At 38.4% G+C, this 21778-nt stretch overlaps 1 protein-coding gene across 6 annotated transcripts in view; it reads right to left on the bottom strand.

Annotated features, from left to right (window-relative positions):
* The window catches only part of LOC133658691 (protein-tyrosine kinase 2-beta-like), a 58903-nt gene that overhangs the window by 2077 nt on the left and 35048 nt on the right, over window positions 1-21778 (bottom strand). For 5 of the 6 annotated variants that reach the window (XM_062061019.1, XM_062061009.1, XM_062061031.1 and 2 more), the window contains 10 exons: window positions 21400-21604; window positions 21215-21305; window positions 21103-21147; window positions 20929-21027; window positions 19429-19461; window positions 19202-19226; window positions 19063-19103; window positions 14571-14705; window positions 14426-14506; window positions 11712-14334 (listed from right to left, as the gene is read on the bottom strand). In XM_062061019.1, the coding sequence (XP_061917003.1) occupies window positions 14131-14334; window positions 14426-14506; window positions 14571-14705; window positions 19063-19103; window positions 19202-19226; window positions 19429-19461; window positions 20929-21027; window positions 21103-21147; window positions 21215-21305; window positions 21400-21604 (959 nt within the window). In that variant the 3' untranslated portion in view covers window positions 11712-14130. Of the gene's footprint in view, window positions 1-11711; window positions 14335-14425; window positions 14507-14570; window positions 14706-19062; window positions 19104-19201; window positions 19227-19428; window positions 19462-20928; window positions 21028-21102; window positions 21148-21214; window positions 21306-21399; window positions 21605-21778 lie in introns of those variants that run through there. The other variant, XM_062061014.1, reaches the window with a different exon arrangement.

Below are 21778 nucleotides of genomic sequence, written 5' to 3'. Positions count from 1 at the left end.
ACACAGTGACAGAGCGCGCGCGAGAGAGAGAGAGAGCGCGCGAGAGAGCGAGCAAGGGAGGGAGGGAGGGAGGGAGGAAGTGCGCGTGCAGGTCTCGTGGAAAAGCAGCAAAACGTTTCTCTGTTTGCATCACGCAAGTGACGTCAATGTTCGGCCCTCGAGAGCCATATACCACACCATGATTGGTAGATTCCTTGTAGTCCGGAAGAGTTAGGGCTACAAGGAATTCTGGGTATTAGTTCTGTTGTGTTTATGTTGTGTTACGGTGAGGATGTTCTCCCAAAATGTGTTTGTCATTCTTGTTTGGTGTGGGTTCACATTGTGGCGCATATTTGTAACATTGATCAAAAAAAAATGTATACGGCCACCCTCAGTGTGACATGTATGACTGTTGACTAAGTATGCATTGCAGTCACTTGCATTAGGGATGGGCGATACTACACTTTTAGGATTCGATACGATACCGATACTTTTTCTTGCATTTTCATCGATACCGATACCAATAATTTCTTATTGGCAATTTTTTGTCAGTCAAAAATATTATTACTATTGTTATTATTTAAGACAAATCACAAGACAAATACAGACCATTTATACCACATTTACTATGGTCAATATATAATAAAAGTAAAATTTTAATAAATAACATAAATATGAAAAATAAATTAAATATTATATATAATAATAACTATATATTATATATAATAATAATTAAATATTAGGGCTTTCCAATTAACAGTCAAATCCAAATTGCAAGAAGCTGCAGTTATTTTTTAAAGTTTGTGATATAATTAGCAATTAATGAAATATGAAATAGGCTAATGTTTTCGAAATGTAAGAAATCATGTAACAGATTAAAACCAAAATCACATTCAATCATATATTCAAGATTTTCTTGGAAAAAAATAAAACTGTAATGCAAAGATGAAGAATCTCCAAATTGTATCTCTTTCTTATCTTGTTTTAAATACTCAAGCAATTTTCAACTAACAGTAAATTCCCCTGTGTGGAAATTATTTGAATTTAGGATAATCATTTAAACAAAAATATTCAGTAAACATTACTAAAAAAAAACAAAAAACAATGCCTGTTTTAAGTCAACAATTGGACATCACTGGATATGCCTGGCTGCATCGCTGTCGGCTGGCTGTGTGTGTGTTGCACGTTGACCACGCTCATTCGCTGTCTCCTGTCACGTGACTGGGCCAGCTCTATACTCTGCCAGGTACAGGGGTGTCCCAGCACATAGTAAGTTAAGTAAGTCATCAAAAACATCTGAAAGTGATGCTTGCACCCCCCACACGCCGTTTTTTGGTTTATATCGATACTTTTTTCAGAAAAGTGATGCCAAATGAGTAGCGTGTGAGTATCGATATATATCGATACCACAGGATCGATACGCACATCCCTAACTTGCATGTGTCTGTTGAAGCCGCATATAACATGCGACTGTGCAGGCACATTGTTTGTATGTAGAAAAAGTGGACGCTAAACCTCGTGCCCTCAATATTGTAGTCCTCAGTATTATTGACCTCAGTAATATTGACAGGTGAAAATCGGGAGGATTGGCAAGAATGCTTCAGCTCTGCACACAGCGCTGTCAAGCGCCATTCATATAAATCTCGCAGGCCGCACTAACATTAAACGTTCATATTAAGGTGCGGGCCACACAATAACGTCGCATGTTTGAGACCCCTGCTTTAAATAGACCCCTTTTTAGACTAGTTGATCTCCCTTTTCTGCTCTGCCCCCCTCTCCCGCGTGGAGATGTTATCAGGTGACCACGGATCAGCCTCTATGGAGGAAGTGCTAGCTGTTCCAAGTCGGGAGCAGGGGTGGACCACTCCTCTGTGCATGAATTGGTGACGTCTCTGCGCTGCTGACTTGTCTACATACAAGAGGATCCCCTGCTGGCTTCCCAATGGACTGGTTTTTCACATTATTAAGTCAGGACCCGGGGTGGACCACTCCTTATGCATCAGTCGGGCTTGTGCAGCCCTTTGAATGTGATTAATGGCTATACAAGTGAACTTTGATTGATTGTTTGATCGACATATGTTTCTTATTGGAATCAAAGGAAAAACGTTGTCCTTAAATAAAATAGTGAACATACTAGACAACTTCTCTTTTAGTAATAAGTAAGCAAACAAAAGCTCCTAATTTGGCTGCTGAAGTATGCAGTAACATATTGTGTCATTTTCCATTCTATTATTTTGTCAAAATATGAGGGACAAGCTGCAGAAAAGGGATTATTAACCTACTTGTTTATTCACTGGTAATAGCTGCTTACTTTCTGTTTCAACATGTTCTATCTACACTTCTGTTAAAATGTAATAAGCACTTATTCTTCTGTTGTTTTGATACTTTACATAAGTTTTGGGTGATACTACTAATTTTGGTATCAATCCAATACCAAGTAGTTACAAGATCATACATTGGCCATAATTAACGTATTAACTGAGTTTATAAGTAATACAAAAATACAAAAAAATTTGAGATAGTAAGAAAAATCAATGTAATCATTGTAATATTGTCTATATACAGCTCTTGTACTCGGTATCGTTACAATCGATGTCTGTTTAGGTCCAACCGTGGCATTTGTTTACATTCAGAAGCGCTAGCTCGCTGTTAGTGGTTAGCAATGAAAAAGGAGGATTACTGCCAAATTCTTTAAGACAAGCTAAAATCATCAGCCCGGAGGTTGGGTCTTGGGCGCAGTTGGGTGTTACAACAGGACAATGACCCCAAACACACGTCAAAAATGGTAAAAGGAATGGCTAAATCAGGCTAGAATGAAGGTTTTAGAATGGCCTGACTTAAACGTGTGTTGTTGCACTAGTGAGCCACGGATGAGGAGATCCTGCGCCGTTATTGATTTAAGTAAAATCTGAATGTCATTAAAACAGTTAGCTCCATCTTTTGACATTTCTTCCACATTTCTACACCAAAGATGACGGGGAGAAGACGCTGCCGAAGGTGAGATTCACAATCTTTATCTCTCTGGGCGGAGAGCGACTCGGCGAGACCGCACAGACCAAGCACGGACATAGAGCCTCGCGACTTGTCAGTGAAAAGTGCCGCAAATAAATAAAAATGAGGAGGAAAAAAATGTGATTACAAAGCCAAAATGTCCCGTTGTAGTAACATTTTAGCTTCAAATCGGACGTGCAATATGAGCCCATCATCACGGACGAACTAGCATAATGGCGATAAACAAAAAGACAAAGTCAGACTTCGTTTTTCCAACTGGGAAATGTTCAATATTTAACAATACTTAATTATATTTAACGCATATATTTTTAACTCACATTTTTGCCTACAGAAATGAGAGTTCATTTAATTTTTGTATTTGTTTATTTATTCAGGAGACAGTTATTTACCTTCCAATTATAGTACAACTGTAAACATTCTACAGTAATGAGGCATACACGTTTATATCCTTTTAAATGGTTACTTGCATTATTGTTATATATCATGATTACATTTAGAGATGTCCGATAATGGCCGATAACCGATATTCCGATATGGTCCAGCTCTTAATTACCGTGTCCGATATCAACCGATACCGATATATACAGTCGTGGAATTAACACATTATTATGCCTAATGTTGTTGTGATGCCCCGCTGGATGCATTAAACAATGTAACAAGGTTTTCCAAAATAAATCAACTCAAGTTATGGAAAAAAATGCCAACATGGCACTGCCATATTTATTATTGAAGTCACAAAGTGCATTATTTTTTTTAACATGCTTCAAAACAGCAGCTTGGAATTCGGGACATGCTCTCCCTGAGAGAGCATGAGGAGGTTGAGGTGGGCGGGGTTGAGGTGTGGGGGGCGGGGGGGTAGGGGGTAGCGGGGGGGTGTATATTGCAACGTCCCAGGAGAGTTAGTGCTGCAAGAGGTTCTGGGTATTTGTTCTGTTGTGTTTATGTTGTGTTACGGTGCGGATGTTCTCCCGAAATGTGTTTGCCATTCTTGTTTGGTGTGGGTTCACAGTGTGCCGCGTATTTGTAACAGTGTTAAAGTTGTTTATACGGCCACCCTCAGTGTGACCAAGTATGCGTTGCATTCACTTGTGTGTGTGAAAAGCCGTAGATATAATGTGACTGGGCCGGCACGCAAAGGCAGTGCCTTTAAGGTTTATTGGCGCTCTGTACTTCTCCCTACGTCCGTGTCATAAATTTTACTTTTTGAAACCGATACCGATCATTTTGAAACCAATACCGATCATTTCCGATATTACATTTTAAAGCATTTATCGGCATCCCCAATTACATTACATTATAATCACAGAATAGTTTTTATTGACTATTTATTCAGTTTAAGAACAAGATGTTGACAAAAGCTTTGAGTCTGTCTTAGCCCTATACTATTGCTCTAATTATGTACAATAAAGTATTTAAAATATTACAGTTTTTCTATGCTCTAACTTTGACAATATTTCATTTGACAAAGACCTGCACTGAGTTAGGAGTCGTTGGCATATCGAAATGGAAAATGCCAATTGAAAAATCAAACAAGGAAGACCTATATTACTAAAAATTGAAAGCCAACCAAACTGAAAAAATGCGGAAGGAAGAATGATCGGAAGTATTTGCTAAATATTGTGAAATATTGTGTAAAAAAAGAAGGAAGTGGGACTACTGTATAAAAAAGAAGGAAGTGGGAAAGATCAAATTAGAAAGTACTTACATAATCCTAATTCACCCCAAATCACTTTTGAACGCCTGGTATGTAAATATTACATCTAAATGTTGAACCTAGACCTTAATCTCAAATACAAATCTATATGTTAAATCTAAACCTAAATGTTGAATCTAAACCTAAATGTTAAACATAAACCCAAATGTTAAATATAAATCTGAAATCTAAATGTGAGCGCTAAATGTTAAATCTCAACATTAAACCTAGATTTTAAATCTAAACCTAAATGTTAAACATAAACCTGTCATGTCTGTGTGATCATGTTTTGTTTTAGTCATGTTCGGTTTTGTTTTTGGACTTTTTGTGCACTTTTGTTTGTCACCATAGCAACCATTAGTGTCACCTGGTTCACATTGTCATGTCACGCACCTGTTTCACGTTTTGAGTCACGCACCTGTTTTCACTGATCATGTCACTATTTAAATCTGTCTGTTTCTGTCGTTCGTCCTGGCGACATCACATTCACACTCCTGCCACTCTGCTCACCCTCATGCTGATGATCCGTGCTGCTTTTTTTCATGCCAAGTAAGTTTTGTTTATTAATGCCACAGTTAGTGTTTTTGTTTCATTGTTCATAGTGTCTGCTAGTGATGGGTTGATGAGGCCTCATGAAGCGTTTCGACACATTGCAAAACTGTATTGATACTGTGTCGATACTGTGTCACTAAATACTGACATCTGCTGGACATTAAAAATCCCTACAGGCAACCTATGGACCGACTCAACTGACACTGATTTTATGACCTAGTACAGGGGTGGGCAATTAATTTTTACCGGGGGCCGCATGAGCTACCCGAGCACTGCTGGAGGGCCACATCGACAATATTTCAATTAAATTTTGCTCAATATTATTTTTGATATATACCGTAAGATAAATAATAATAATAATTAATAATAATAGTAATACTTCAACATAGTGTATGTAACAGCATTCCATGACTAATATAAATAAATTAACATTAATAATAAATGACAGTAAAATAAGCACACGTATGACTGAGGAGTCATAGTGTAACTTTGTGTGATGTTTGAGTTGTCCGACTTTTTGTGTGGCCATAAACGCACCAGTGGTTTAGTGCTATGCGTGTTGGTGACAGATGACAAGTTGGTTTTGGCCTGGTTTGTACGGCAGAAAATGACTAGTTTTTCGAGATAGAAGTGTTTTACTTATGTTTTTGGTGTGGTTATGGCCGAATATAAACAGTTTTGCTCAATAAAGTGATCGATATAATTCCTGGCCTCGAAGCATCTCGATAGACGTTACAATAATTGAACGGTGTTCAATTGAACGGTGTTGACGAACACCGTTAGGGCCGCTTGTTGTCACTGTCACTCAAAGTTGCATTGCAAAATTACATAGAATAAATATGTTTATTTTGTTTAGAATTCAGATGGGATTTGATTTGGTGCGCGGCATATATTTGCTGCGTGCAGCAGACGCTTGAGCAGTGCGCAATTGCGCAGGCACGCACCTTAGAGGGAACATTGCTTTGCAGTCCATGTCTTGTTGGAAACACGCCATTCTTCATCAACTTTTCTCTTTTTAGCGTCTCGGGTGTAAACCGTGCATCACTTGTCGCTGCATGTGCACCTTCACTCGCAGGTTACACACTGACACACGCCCATAAATAATAATTTTCAAAATAAAAGCAGCACAGTTGTATTGCGCGCACGACATAGATTTTTTTTCAACTTTATTTTGTAATTAATGATTGCAGCTGTTCACATTCACTCACAATCACGCACACGCATACGTCCACACGGAAGTAATACAAATAACGATTTTCAAAACAAAAGCAGCACCGTTGTATTGCACACTCGACATAGATACTTTTTAAAATTTATTTTGTAATTTATAATTGGCCTCACGCGGGCCGGACAGGGACGCACAAAGGGCCGGATGCGGCCCGCGGGCCGCAGAATGCCCAGGTCTGACCTAGTATATACAATAATATAAACCAAGTCATTGTATTTCATTTAGGATTATTTCATATCTTCATTTAAATAAAAATATATTTGTATCCTTTTTAGATACAGTCAAATAATGTGAACATGTATCGTGACTAGGATGGTAGAAGGTGGGGATTGAACCCCAGTAACCAGCAACCCTCCGATTGCTGGCACGGCCACTCTACCAACTTTGCCACGCCGTCATTCCTGTACCCTCTCTAGTAACAGTAGTGATGGGTCCTGCAACACAGATGCATGCGTCGAGCTCATAGAGCGAAACCTTGTGTGACCAAAACAGCTCGTGTTCGGTCACGTGACTTTCTAAAAGCGATACGCGCACCGACACATGCGCCGATGCATCGGTGTTGCCGGACCCATCACTAGTTTCTGCCTTTGTGCAAGTTTTGTTTTCATAGTCAAGTTTTTACCTCCGCTGTGAGCGCTTTTTGTTTGCACCTTTTTGATTAATTATAATAAACATGTATTTAAATTCACGTCTCGCACGCGCCAACTTTCCGTTGCCTTCCGGAAAAATAAAACCCGAGGACCAAGTCCTGACAGCATGTCGCCGGCACGAACAACAGAAACAGACAGATTTAAATAGTGACATGATCAGTGAAAACAAGTGCGTGACTCAAAACGTGAAACAGGTGCGTGACATGACAATGTGAACCGGGTGACACTAATGGTTGCTATGGTGACAAATAAAAGTGCACAAAAAGTCCAAAAACAAAACCGAACATGACTAAAACAAAACATGATCACACAGCCATGACAAAACCTGGATGTTAAATATAAATCTGAAATCTAAATGTGAGTGCTAAATGTTAAATCTCAACCTAAATGTTAACATTAAACCTAAATGTTAAATATAAATCTTGAAACTAAATGTGCGCACTAAATGTGAAATCTAAAACTAAATATTGAATTAAAAACTAAATATTAAATCTAGACCTAAATATTGAATCAAAATCTAAATGTGAGCGCTAATAATGTCAGAGCTGCATAATTAAATACTTTTTTTAATCTTCAGACATGTGAGTGTGCATGGTGTGCATAAAGACAATTAGACACTCAAAACACCTGTTGCTGCACTTCAATGAAAGAATAAAGTTGCTTCTAATTAGACTGGGGCATGCAGTGTGCATGAATACACATATTTATTTTTGTATGTGTCTCTTACTTCGTGATTGTGTCACATATGAACAGTACATTGCTGTGAACTACACGGTCACTGTCAGAATAATTGTATCTAAGTTATCACAAAACTTTGTGTTTCAATGAGTTCCCGGCGAGCAGACAAAAGCTGTCTTTAATCCTACCAAGCAGAAGGCTTGTAAAACTCCACTGTGTAGGATGGGAAGCAACATGAAGGTGTTGTAATCAACAGAAAGATATTGTCTTGACCCGAGATCTACAAAGCGAAGAGGAAGCAGGACCAGACTCCCGTCCAGGGACCTCTTGTTTGAACTGTTTTACGACCTTTTCTTTGAACTGTTCTGTAACCAAAGGCGATGGCTGTTTACGACCCGCGTCCCTTAGAAACAGCTGTTGCCGTGTAATTAGGGAAAGTCCAAATAAAAGAGGAGGCGTACAATCTTTTGGCAGACTGTACAAGAGTACAGCCCAGACGCGCTCTCCTCAATTGAGCCAAATTAAATTTTGTCTCTGTTTAATTCCTTGCTTCTTGTCTTGTTTGATAAATGTCATCAGTGTTTGAACCTGACAGTCCCTGTCAGATAAGTTTGATGCAAGCAGCCAGCTGACAGAATCACTTTGGATCGGTTCTAAAGAATATGTCTTTATTGTGAGCTAAATGGTAAAAACATGATTATAGTGAGTGTGAATTAAAGTCATCTGTCCTTCATCTTACTTCCTTTTAAATCACGCTTCTCGGACAGTTGTGCTGTGTCGTGCTACGATGAGCAGGAAGATAGAAAATAAGCCTATTAAAAGGCGGATGTTAGCATGTGTTGGATCCGAACCTCTGACCAAATGATGACTTCACACTGACTATAACCATGTTTTTACCATTTAGCTCACAATAAAGACGTTCTTTAGAACCGATCCAGTAATTCTGTCAGCTGGCTGCTTGCATTAACTTGTATGACCGTGACCGTGTAGTTACAAATCGAAATATGTGTATTGTATGTGTAATTAGAAGCAATTTTACTGTCAAAGGCGAAAGTGCAGCGTCGACGTGATTGAAGGTCTAATTGTCCTTGTGCAACACACCGTGCACACACACGTTTGGAAATAACATTTTTCCGAATTGTGCAACTTCATTGGAATTATTAGTCATTGAGCATCTGTCATGTTTTCTTCTTCAGCATTGAGAAAGGTGTAGGAGTGTCGTGCACAGAGAGGCAGAGATGTGGGCGTGGCTTTGCGGCTGAGAGGCGTCGGATTGGTGGAATACTGGACATTCTAAAAATGTTCATCTTTACACTTGGCGAGAGATTTAGCGCTCACATTTACATTCAGATTTAAGATTTAGGTTTAGATAAAAGATTTAGGTTTAGATTTAACATTTAGGTTTAGGTTAAAAATTTAGCGCTTAGATTTAGTTTGAAATTGAACATTTAGGTTTAGATTTGAATTTTAACGTTCACATTTAGATTTAAATTTAACATTTAGGTTTAGATTTAACATTTGGGTTTAGATTCAACATTTAGGTTTAGGTTTAACATTTAGCGCTCACATTTAGATTAAAATTTAACATTTAGATTTAAATTGAACATTTAGGTTTACATTTAACATTTAGCGCTCACATTTAGATTTAGGTTTAGATTTAACATTTGGGTTAAGATTTAACATTTAGCGCTCACATTTAGATTTAAATTTAAAATTTAGGTTTGGATTAAAGATTTAGGTTTAGATTTAACATTTAGGTTTAGGTTTAAAATTTTGCGCTTAGATTTAGTTTGAAATTGAACATTTAGGTTTAGATTTAAATTTTAACACTCACATTTAGATTTAAATTTAACATTTGGGTTTAGATTTAACATTTGGGTTTAGATTTAACATTTAGGTTTAACATTTAGGTTTAACATTTAGCGCACACATTCACAGAAAAATTTAACATTTAGGTTGACATTTAAAATGTAGGTTTACATATAACATTTAGGTTTAGGTTTAACATTTAGCACTTATATTTAGATTTAAATTGAACATTTAGGTTTACATTTATATTTTAACGCTCACATTTAGATTTAAATTTAACATTTAGGTTTAGATTTAACATTTGGGTTTAGATTCAACATTTAGGTTTAGGTTTAACATTTAGCGCTCACATTTAGATTAAAATTTAACATTTAGATTTAAATGAACATTTAGGTTTACATTTAACATTTAGCGCTCACATTTAGATTAAAATTTTACATTTAGATTTAAATTTAACATTTAGGTTTAGCTTTAACATTTAGCGCTCACATTTAGATTAAAATTTTACATTTAATTTTAAATTTAACATTTAGGTTTACATTTAACATTTAGCGCTCACATTTAGATTTAGGTTTAAGATTTAGGTTTGGATGAAAGATTTAAGTTTAGATTTAACATTTAGGTTTAGGTTAAAAATTTAGCGCTTAGATTTAGTTTGAAATTGAACATTTAGGTTTAGTTTGAAATTGAACATTTAGGTTTAGATTTAAATTTTAACGCTCAAAATTTAGGTTTACATATAACATTTAGGTTTAGGTTTAACATTTAGCGCTTTGATTTAGATTTAAATTGAACATTTAGGTTTACATTTAAATTTTATTGCTCACATTTAGATTTAAATTTAACATTTAGGTTCAGATTTAACATTTGGGTTTAGATATAACATTTAGGTTTAGGTTTAACATTTAGCGCTCACATTTAGATTAAAATTTTACATTTAGATTTAAATTGAACATTTAGGTTTACATTTAACATTTAGCGCTCACATTTAGATTTAAATTTAAGATTTAGGTTTAGATAAAAGAATTAGGTTTAGATTTAACATTTAGGTTTAGGTTTAAAATTTAGCGCTTAGATTTAGTTTGAAATTGAACATTTAGGTTTAGATTGAGATTTTAATGCTCACATTTAGATTTAAATGTAACATTTGGGTTTAGATTTATCCTTTCGGTTTAGATTTAACATTTAGGTTTATGTTTAACATTTAGCGCTCACATTTAGATTAAAATTTAACACTTAAGTTTACATTCAAAATGTATGTTTGCATATAACATTTAGGTTTACGTTTAACATTTAGCGCTTAGATTTAGATTTAAATTGAACATTTAGGTTTACATTTAAATTTTAACGCTCACATTCAGATTTAAATTTAACATTTAGGTTAGATTTAACATTTGGGTTTAGATTTAACATTTAGCGCTCACATTTAGATTAAAATTGAACATTTGGATTTAAATTGAACATTTAGGTGTACATTTAACATTTAGCGCTCACATTTAGATTTAGATTTAACATTTAGCACTCACATTTAGATTTAGGTTTAGATTTAACATTTGGGTTAAGATTTAACATTTAGCGCTTACATTTCGATTTAGGTTTTGATTGAACAGTTAGGTTGACATTTAGTTTTTGTTTTAACATTTATATTTAAGATTTAGGTTTAGATTAACATTTGGATAAAATATAGAGAGTCAACATTTAATTTTAATTTAAATGTGATGAAAATTAGCTCAATCTGAGAAGAGTGAGTTAAATCTGAGAAATATATCTGCTAAAAAAGTGGGAGTGAACTTTTACATTCGGCGCCCCATACGTTTGTGCTGCAATATTTGTGCCGTTGTGGTTTTTAAGTTATTAACATTTTATGTTTTTTTAATGGCATTAGCTTGTTAGTAGTCCTAATCAGCCCTCCATCCATGTCCAAATCTCCCTAAACCAGTTCAATCGTTTGTGCTGCAAAAGGTTTTGGACACACAAGGAAGTGTTTTAAATGTAAATTAAAATCACGTTACATTGTATTCAACGTTCCCTCTAAGGTGCAATTGCGCACTGCCCACGCGTCCTCTGCGCACAGCAAATTAATGCCGCGCAGAAAATCAAAAATCCCATCTGAACTTTAAACAAAATAAACACATTACAATTTATTCTGTATTATTTTGCAATGCAACTCTATGAGTGACAAGTGACAACAAGAGTGGCCCCAATGAATAAAACAATCTTTGTCAACACATTTCAATTATCGTCTGTCGAGACACTTTACGGACAGGAATTCCATCCATCACTTTATTGAGCAAAACTGTTTGTAACCACACCAAAAACATGAGTAAAACAACTTTTATCTATAAAAACTGGTAATCTTCTGCCATACAAACCAGGCTTAAACCAACTTTGTCATCCGTCGTTTCAACAGAAGCCGCTCGCTCTGTCTCACCTGCACCAACACACGCACTCATGGCACTTAGCCAGTGTTGCGTTTATGGCCACACAAAAAGTCGGACAACCCCAACGCCACACATTGTGTAAATGCCAGGTTGTAACACTCTGACTCCTCAATCAGATGTGTGCTTATTTTACTGCCATTTATTAAGAATGTTAATCTAAGGATATTATTCATGAAATATTGTCACTAGATTTCATAAATGCTAATAAAAAGATGTATTTTACAGACAGAAAGTTACAGGAACTAAATGTCATCTCTGAAAGGGGTAACATTTCTTTTAAAGGCAGGACCCGCAGCCAGACATACAATACTAGCACACAGGTCATGAAAAACATGTTTTTTTGTTATTGTCATTCTAAGAGGGCAAAATCACTTATATCAGAAAATTATTTTAATAAAACATTTCAATTGTTATGATGTCAGGTTTGGGACAGGTGTGACGCTGGTGTGGCCACAGTGTGCACGTCTGATGTTGCTCATATGTGCTCCACTGAATGCTCAGGTAGTTTGTGCGTTTGCTCACAAACATTAAAAATTAGAAGGAACATTGATTGTATCGTTTTTTAAATTTTAATTATAATTTAAAAAATGCAGCTGGCTGTTTTTTTTGCTGAATTTGCCGAGCGCTGATCGCAAGTCTAGTCGGAGAAAGTGACGAGCTTGCATGGCAGAAGAGCACCGACCAGCACACATGAATTGGCAAATAGATTTACTCACATCAGCAGATGTCATCAATATTTTATTGGAAGTAACTCTCGCCCACGTTCCTTTTGAGGCGCACATTGCCCTTGGAGGGTGCAGCTGCAAATATATTCCCTCCCGGTGCTTTCTGTGCACATTCATGGCGTAACAGCAATTTCTTTGATGCTTTTTCATGTACAAATATGAAATTATGAAATCCCTTTTTTTTTTTTTTAAATGTTTTCTTTTTTCAACTTTTGATACATGTTTAAAGGCCTACTGAAACCCACTACTACCGACCACGCAGTCTGATAGTTTATATATCAATGATGAAATCTTAACATTATAACACATGCCAATACGGCCGGGTTAACTTATAAAGTGACATTTTAAATTTGCCGCTAAACTTCCGGTTCGAAACGCCTCTGAGGATGACGTATGCGTGTGACGTAGACCGGGGAACACGGGTATGCCTTCCACATTGAAGCCAATACGAAAAAGCTCTGTTTTCATTTCATAATTCCACAGTATTCTGGACATCTGTGTTCGTGAATCTGTTTCAATCATGTTCATTGCATTATGAAGAAGGAAGCTGAGCAAGCAAAGAAGAATGTTGTCGGTGCGAAATGGACGTATTTTTCGAACGTAGTCAGCCACAACAGTACACAGCCGGCGCTTCTTTGTTTACATTCCCGAAAGATGCAGTCAAGATGGAAGAACTCGGATAACAGAGACTCTAACCAGGAGGACTTTCGACTTCGATACACAGACGCCTGTAGAGAACTGGGACAACACAGACTCTTACCAGGATTACTTTGATTTGGATGACAAAGACGCAGACGTGCTACTGTGAGTATGCAGCTTTGGCTTCTAAACATTTGATCGCTTGACCGTATGTGCGCAACTTTTTTTTGCGTATGTACGTAACTTTTTTTAAATATATAAGCTTTATGAACCTTGGGTTAGGTGAACGGTCTTTTGGGCTGAGTGATTGTGTGTGTTGATCAGGTGTTTGAATTGTATTGGCGTGTTCTATGGAGCTAGGAGCTAGCATAGGAGCTAGGAGCTAGCATAACACGTACCGTACCGTACGTGCGCGTCACGTACGTAACTTTTTAAAAATATATAAGCTTTATGAACCTTGGGTTAGGTGAACGGTCTTTTGGGCTGAGTGATTGTGTGTGTTGATCAGGTGTTTGAATTGTATTGGCGTGTTCTATGGAGCTAGGAGCTAGGAGCTAGCATAACACGTACCGTACCGTACGTGCGCTTTCAGCAAAAATATGGCAATATCGCGAAATGATCAAGTATGACACATAGAATAGATCTGCTATCGCCGTTTAAAGAAAAAAAATTAATTTCAGTAGGCCTTTAAAGTCCAAAAATGAATGGGTTCCCAACACTAACTTCACTTATCCTGTGTCTCCCTGACCCTCGCCTGGTCCACTGCGTCCAGCAGGTTCTTGGAGTCCAGCGCCAGAGTGTGTGCAGCGGCCAACATCTGTCTCTGGCACTCCTCCTTTAGTGTCGTCACCCAGTTCTGCTGGGCCAGTCTCATCTTATTGATCAGCTCCTCTAAGTCCTTGTTCAGGAGCTTCTTTGTGCCCGCGATCTGAGACAGGTAGGCCAAATGCACCACAATTCAAAACCATATCCAACAACTTGCATGAATCAGCTGGTGTTCCAGGTGTGTGACGTGATACCTCGCTGGCACATGAGTTGTGCAGAACGGGCAGGACATCATCAACGCTTTGGATCAGGCTCCGCAGAGTGGCACCAATCGCCTGGATGGCGAGCAGGGGAGAGTCACGGTTGGTGGACGTCAATGTGAGAAGACACAAAACTTACTTTGACGGCGTTGGGATACTCGGAGTATGGAAGGGTGTTGACCTCATTCTTCAGCTGGACCACCTGTCTGACCATCGCCATGACACCAGAGTACACCTGATCACCTGATCGGTCCAGCTCAGCTGTGGGACGAGACTGGAACACAGCATTTCTGTTCTAATTGTCTGCATGGTCATTAAAAGCAGGGGGTGTCTAAACATCTTACATCCAGGGCTGCATAGTGTAAATTTAAAGAAGTTTTGAAAATTCTAATTTTGTCTAAAACAGTGGTTCTTAACCTTGTTGGAGGTACCGAACCCCATTAGTTTCATATGTGCATTCACCGAACCCTTCTTTAGTGAAAAATAAAATGTTTTTTTTCCAAATTCAAGACAAAGTTATATGTTTTTGGTAACACTTTAGTATGGGGAACATATTTTAAGTAACAAAGACTTAATTTAGAGTTATTTGGTTAGGGTTAGGGTTAGGGCCAGGGTTAGATGATTAGGGTTATAATAAGGCCATGACAAATAAGGCATTAATAAGTACTTAATAATGACTAGTTAAGAGCCAATATGTTACTAATTTGCATGTTAATAAGCAACTAATTAATGGTGAATATGTTCCCCATACTAAAGTGTTACCATGTTTTTTTACTGGTGCACAAAATGAACCGTGCATGAACATCACCTTGTTCAAAGAACAAAACCAACACAGTGCATAAACTCACAACAAATTACAAACCTGCAAATCAGTCTGACTTCTGCTGTTGCCGTATCCGTAATACGCCGATAGGGAGAAGTTTTTATTTACACCATGAGTCGGATGTGTCTTGACCTCCGCCGAACCCCTGAGGCCGACTCATCGAACCCATAGGGTTCGATCGAACCCAGGTTAAGAACCACTGGTCTAAAACCAACCCATGTTATGCAGTGGCGTGCACAAACGGGAGGGTTGAGTATTTTTCTAGACTTAAGGGCACTTTAGCATTCATTATGGCATTTTGGCTCCTAAGAAGGCACTTCAGCACACATTTTGGCTCCCAAAAGGACACATCGGGATACATTTTTACATCTTAGGTCACATTTTGGTTCCTACAAAAGCACTTAAAGGCCTACTGAAACCCACTACTACCGACCACGCAGTCTGATAGTTTATATATCAATGATGAAATCTTAACATTGCAACACATGCCAATACGGCCGGGTTAACTTATGAATTGCAATTTTAAATTTCCCGCCAAACTTCCGGTTGAAAACGTCTAGATATGATGACGTATGCGCGTGACGGAATCAGTTGATACGGAAGTATTGGTACCCCATTGAATACAATACAAAAAAGCTCTGTTTTCATTTCAAAATTCCACAGTATTCTGGACATCTGTGTTGGTGAATCTTTTGCAATTTGTTTAATGAACAATGGCGACTGCAAAGAAGAAAGTTGTAGGTGGGATCGGTGTATTAGCGGCTGGCTGCAGCAACACAGCCAGGAGGACAGAGATGGATAGCAGACGCGCTATCCGCCGAACTCACCTTAACTTCCTCCGTCTCGCCGACCGCATCTGTGATCGGGTGAAGTCCTTCGTCGCACCGTCGATCGCTGGAACGCAGGTGAGCACGGGTGTTGATGAGCAGATGAGGGCTGGCTGGCGTAGGTGGATAGCTAATGTTTTTAGCATAGCTCTGTGAGGTCCGGTTGCTAAATTAGCTTCAATGGCGTCGTTCGCAACAGCATTGTTAACCTTCGCCAGGCTGGAAAGCATTAACCGTGTATTTACATGTCCATGGTTTAATAGTATTGTTGATCTTCTGTCTATCCTTCCAGTCAGGGGTTTATTTATTTTGTTTCTATATGCAGTTAAGCACGATGCTATCACGTTAGCTCCGTAGCTAAAGTGTTTCGTCGATGTATTGTCGTGGAGATAAAAGTCACTGCGAATGTCCATTTCGCGTTCTCGACTCTCATTTTCAAGAGGATATAGTATCCGAGGTGGTTTAAAATACAAATCCGTGATCCACAATAGAAAAAGGAGAGAGTGTGGAATCCAATGAGCCAGCTTGTACCTAAGTTACGGTCAGAGCGAAAAAAGATATGTCTTGCACTGCATTCTAGTCCTTCACTCTATCGTTCCTCATCCACAAATCTTTCATCCTCGCTCAAATTAATGGGGTAATCGTCGCTTTCTCGGTCCGAATCGCTCTAGCTGCATTGAAAATGATAGGAAAATGTGAGGAGACTTTCAATTGACTACGTCACGCTACTTCCAGTAGGGGCAAGGCTTTTTTTTATCAGCGACCAAAAGTTGCGAACTTTATCGTCGTTGTTCTCTACTAAATCCTTTCAGCAAAAATATGGCAATATCGCGAAATGATCAAGTATGACACATAGAATGGATCTGCTATCCCCGTTTAAATTTTTAAAAAATAATTTCACTTGAGCATGCATTTTGGTTCCTAAGAAGGAATTTTGGCATGGGTTTTGGCTAAAAGTGCACGTTAGCATGCATGTTGGCTTTTAAAAAGGCTCTTAAGCATGCATTTTGGTTCTTAAGAAGGTACTTTGGCATGGGTTTTGGCTAAGAGAGCACTTTAGCACACATTTTGTCTCCTGAGAATTTTGGTTTCTAGGACGGCACTTTAGCACGACAGAGCACAATAGCACACATTTTGGCGACAAAGAAGACACTTTAGCACGTACTTTGCACCCATGTACGGGCTTTAGTTTGAATTTTTCAACAATTGCACCACATGTAATCCAGCTTCCACCAACATTCCAATGCTGGGTTAATTAGAGACTAAATTGTCCATTAGTGTGAAAGGTCTATACGTGCGATCAATCCAGGATGTACCCTGTCTCCGCCACCTGAAGTCAGCTGGAGTAGGCTCCAGTTTACCAGCAACCCTATGAAATTAAGCGTTATAAAAAATAGATGGATAGATTATGTATGTTTTACATATTGAATGTTTATTAGCAGCTCCCAAAATGTAAATTCAAATCAAGCTAAACCTTAAAAAAATGTTACAGAATTAAATAAATAAGTTATCGTCTTTTTTATTGTAGCATTTAAAGGCCTACTGAAAGCCACTACTACCGACCACGCAGTCTGATAGTTTATATATCAATGATGAAATCTTAACATTGCAACACATGCCAATACGGCCGGGTTAACTTATAAAGTGCAATTTTAAATTTCCCGCCACACTTCCGGTTGAAAACGTCTATGTATGATGACGTATGCGCGTGACGTCACGGCGGCAACGGAAGTATTGGTACCCAATGTGCAAAATTCCACAGTATTCTGGACATCTGTGTTGGTGAATATTTTGCAATTTGTTTAATGAACAATGGAGACTGCAAAGAAGAAAGCTGTAGGTGTGATCGGTGTATTAGCAACGGACTACAGCAACACAACCAGGAGGACTTTGAGATGGATAGCAGACGCGCTACCGTGAGTATAGCTTTGGCTTCCAAACATTTGTTTGCTTGCCCGTACGTGCGTGTCGCTATGTGCATGTCACGTACGTAACTTTGGGGAAATATATGTTTCTTGCAGACTCTGATGGCGGCCGGGGTGTCGTCGAAAGCTACAACGCCCGCCGCCGCCGCCGCTCCGTAGCTAAGTTAGCTTCAATGGCGTCGTTAGCAACAGCATTGTTAAGCTTCGCCAAGCTGGGTTTCCACGCTTTAATAGTATTGTTGATCTTCTGTCTATCCTTCCAGTCAGGGGTTTATTTATTTTGTTTCTATCTGCATTTGAGCCTGATGCTATCACGTTAGCTCCGTAGCTAAAGAGCTTCACCGATGTATTGTGGTGGAGATAAAAGTCATTTTGCGGTCTCGACTCTCATCTTCAAGAGGATATAGTATCCGAGGTGGTTTAAAATACAAATCCGTGATCCACAATAGAAAAAGGAGAAAGTGTGGAATCCAATGAACCCTTGTACCCAAGTTACAGTCAGAGCGAAAAAAGATACGTCCTGCACTGCACTCTAGTCCTTCACTCTCACGTTCCTCATCCACAAATCTTTCATCCTCGCTCAAATTAATGGGGTAATCGTCTCTTTCTCTGTCCGAATCTCTCTCGCTGCATTGTAAACAATGGGGAAATGTGAGCAGCCCTATCCCCTGTGACGTCACGCTACTTCCGGTACAGGCAAGGCTTTTTTTTTATCAGCGACCAAAAGTTGCGAACTTTATCGTCGTTGTTCTCTACTAAATCCTTTCAGCAAAAATATGGCAATATCGCGAAATGATCAAGTATGACACATAGAATGGATCTGCTATCCCCGTTTAAATTAAAAAAAATTCATTTCAGTAGGGCTTTAAACTTTTTCTAATAATATTAGGCCTTTCTGGGTTTTTTTCATGTTATTTTTCTGTTTGAATTGAATTTTTTACAGTGTACTGCGGTCTAATGAAAACAAGTCACAGTCTCCAAATGGCCTCTAGCTGAGCTGGGATACAAACCTTATTTTCACCAGAGGGCCAATGAGAGAGAATATGTTGATTTTACCTGTGTGACGCAGAGAGGTATGGGGGTCTCTGCAGGGGGGCCTGAAAACCAAAATAGAAGAAATCTCACATGCTGCATACACACCTCTCTATACCATTTACAAACGTAAAAAGTTGGAAATTAAAGTAAAAAAACTTACCATCAGCCACACTTTTTTCCAGAAACTCAAAAAAAAAAAAAGTTAAAGTTAGTGCTCATCTTTTTTTATATATTTGCAGAGCAGCTTAAATTGTTTGAACAATTAAATGATATACAAAAAAAACAAGCGACTGCTGAATATTTTTCGCTTCATTGAGAAAACAGTTTCTTTTTAAATTACCATTGTAAAACATGTTTTTAATACAAATATTTGCACAAATATTGTACCTTGATATCTGAGGCCTGTCGCACAAAAGGATCCTGTAAAACACACATTGTTAATTTAATTTTTTATTTTTATTCTTTAAAGAGTGGGGGTGTGCAGTGGCGGTTATAGCTATGGGCTACATGGGCACAAGTCCAGGACGCCAATTTTTATTTAATGTGTTAGGTCAGGGAATGTGAGTGTGAATGTTGTCTATCTGTGTTTGCCCTGCGATGAGGTGGCGACTTGTCCCCGCGACCCCAAAAGGGACAAGCGGTAGAAAATGGATGGATGGATGTTAGGTCAGGATTAGCGTTGAATGGGAGCCCTCTGCAAGAGGCGTACCAGTAGTGGAGTAGTGAGGGGATTGAGTGAAGCGGGGTCTCGCACAGTGCGCCGTTGAAGCCAAAATAGCTACTTCACTGCAAAAAGTGAAATCTAAGTAAGATTAAATATCTCAAATAAGGGTGATATTTGCTTATTTTCTGTCTGATAAGATAATTCTTCTCACTAAGCAGATTTTATGTTAGAGTGTTTTACTTGTTTTAAGGGTTTTGGTCCTAAATTAAGATGTTACAGCTTGTTGCTGATATTTTATGACCTATATTGAGTAAAACTTGCTTGAAACTAGAATATCAACTGTTGCAAAGCTGTGTCATCAACACTCACAAGTATAAAACTACTTTTTTAAAGTAATAACTTCTTATTTCAAGCATGACAAAAAAATCCTGACTTTGACACACTTGTGTCTCATAATGAAAACAGATGACAGCCAAATGAACTTTGCGGTTTTATTTTCAATGAAACAATAGAAAATACGTACTCACAGTACAGTAAACTGACAGTTAACATTTAAACATTTAAGATGTGACATTTCTAACAATTTTTAACATAAATAGTTCATGCACATTCAGATGAATTCTTCAAAATTACAATTAAAAATGTTTTGGCCGGGGGCCGGTCTGTATATGTACGCACTAATTGACTAAAAGGGCACGCACTTGACGCGATGATGTCATGTTATCGATGGAAAAATGCATTTTTAGACCATATGATTTGTCTGAGCGGCTAGGAGACCCCGAGAGTAACAAGCGGTTGCCTTGTTGCCTTTCCATTAAGAACAATAAATTAGTTTTTAGTATAAGTTTGCTGGTTTCAAGAAATGTAATGCCGAGCGCATATCATTATGTCAAGATAATGGCACTAGCATTTATTTAATTTAAGAATATTTTTCAACATATTGAGCAAAAAAGGTCCCATATTTTTTTTCTACCAAGAAAAGTGCACTTGTTATTAATGAGAATATACTTATTTTAAGATATTTTTGGGTTCATTGAAGTTAGCTAATTTTACTTGTTTTGGAAAGTCTTGACAAGCCAAATTTTCTTGTTCTATTGGCAGATAATATTGCTTAGTTCAAATAAAATACCCCTAATTTTTGTATTTTTTTTTTCTTGTTTTTGAACACTGACTTTTTGCAGTGTTGATATATGTGTGTGTGTGTGTGTGTGTCTGTGTGTCACCAGTTGTCGCTCCTCCTGCTCCAGCCATTGTCTGTCCATCAGCATCTCTCTTCTTTGCCTTCGTAAAGTGTCATCAATATGCTCTTGCCCATCCTTTCCCTACACACACACACAACACACTGCTTTTGGCATGATGATGCACACAATGTGCATATAAATGACCATGAAGCACACCTGCACACTTGAGGCGTATGGGTCGACGGCGCTCATTCTGCAAGGCTGGTGAAAGGACCCGTAGGAGAGAGGTTATTGGTGAGAAAAGCGTGGCCTCGTGGCTGTAAGGTACCTTTGGGGGAGGCTCGCTGTGCTCGAGGTCCAGTTGCGAGATACATGAGATGCAGTCTGGTTTATCCTCCTGCACCGCTGTTTGAATGTCACTATCACAACAACACAGTGATCTTTATAGCAATTGAAGCTTGTAGCTCCCAAGCACTTTGTGTCTCAAGGAGGTCAGAGTGGGAAGTGGAGTACCTGAGCGAGTAGACGAGCTGGACAAAGCCAGGGCGGGCATGCGGCTCATAGGCCCAGCAGCGGGTCAGCAGAGAGTAAACAGCTGGCGGGCACGGCAGCGGCTTGGGGAGTCGGACGCCGGACTCCAGCTGGGTGATCACCTGCCCGTTCACCAGCCAGTAGAATGGCTGCTGGCCCAAGGAGAAGATCTCCCACACACACACGCCTGGTCGGACACACAGTACACCGGAGGGTGTTTGGTTTGCTCGGTGCAACCACACAGTCTTATAACATTTACTAATAGTAAATAAATCTGATCGTGTTGATTGATGCTAAGTTTTTTAATGCAGGTGCAGTTTGTGGTGGTGTGCAACTGCATCACTTATTTTTTATATGTTTT

This window comes from Entelurus aequoreus, linkage group LG01 (assembly GCF_033978785.1).
Source record: "Entelurus aequoreus isolate RoL-2023_Sb linkage group LG01, RoL_Eaeq_v1.1, whole genome shotgun sequence".
NCBI classification, from domain to species: domain Eukaryota; kingdom Metazoa; phylum Chordata; class Actinopteri; order Syngnathiformes; family Syngnathidae; genus Entelurus; species Entelurus aequoreus.
Note: the sequence above shows the minus strand (reverse complement) of the source record. Positions and strands in the feature narration are given on the sequence as shown.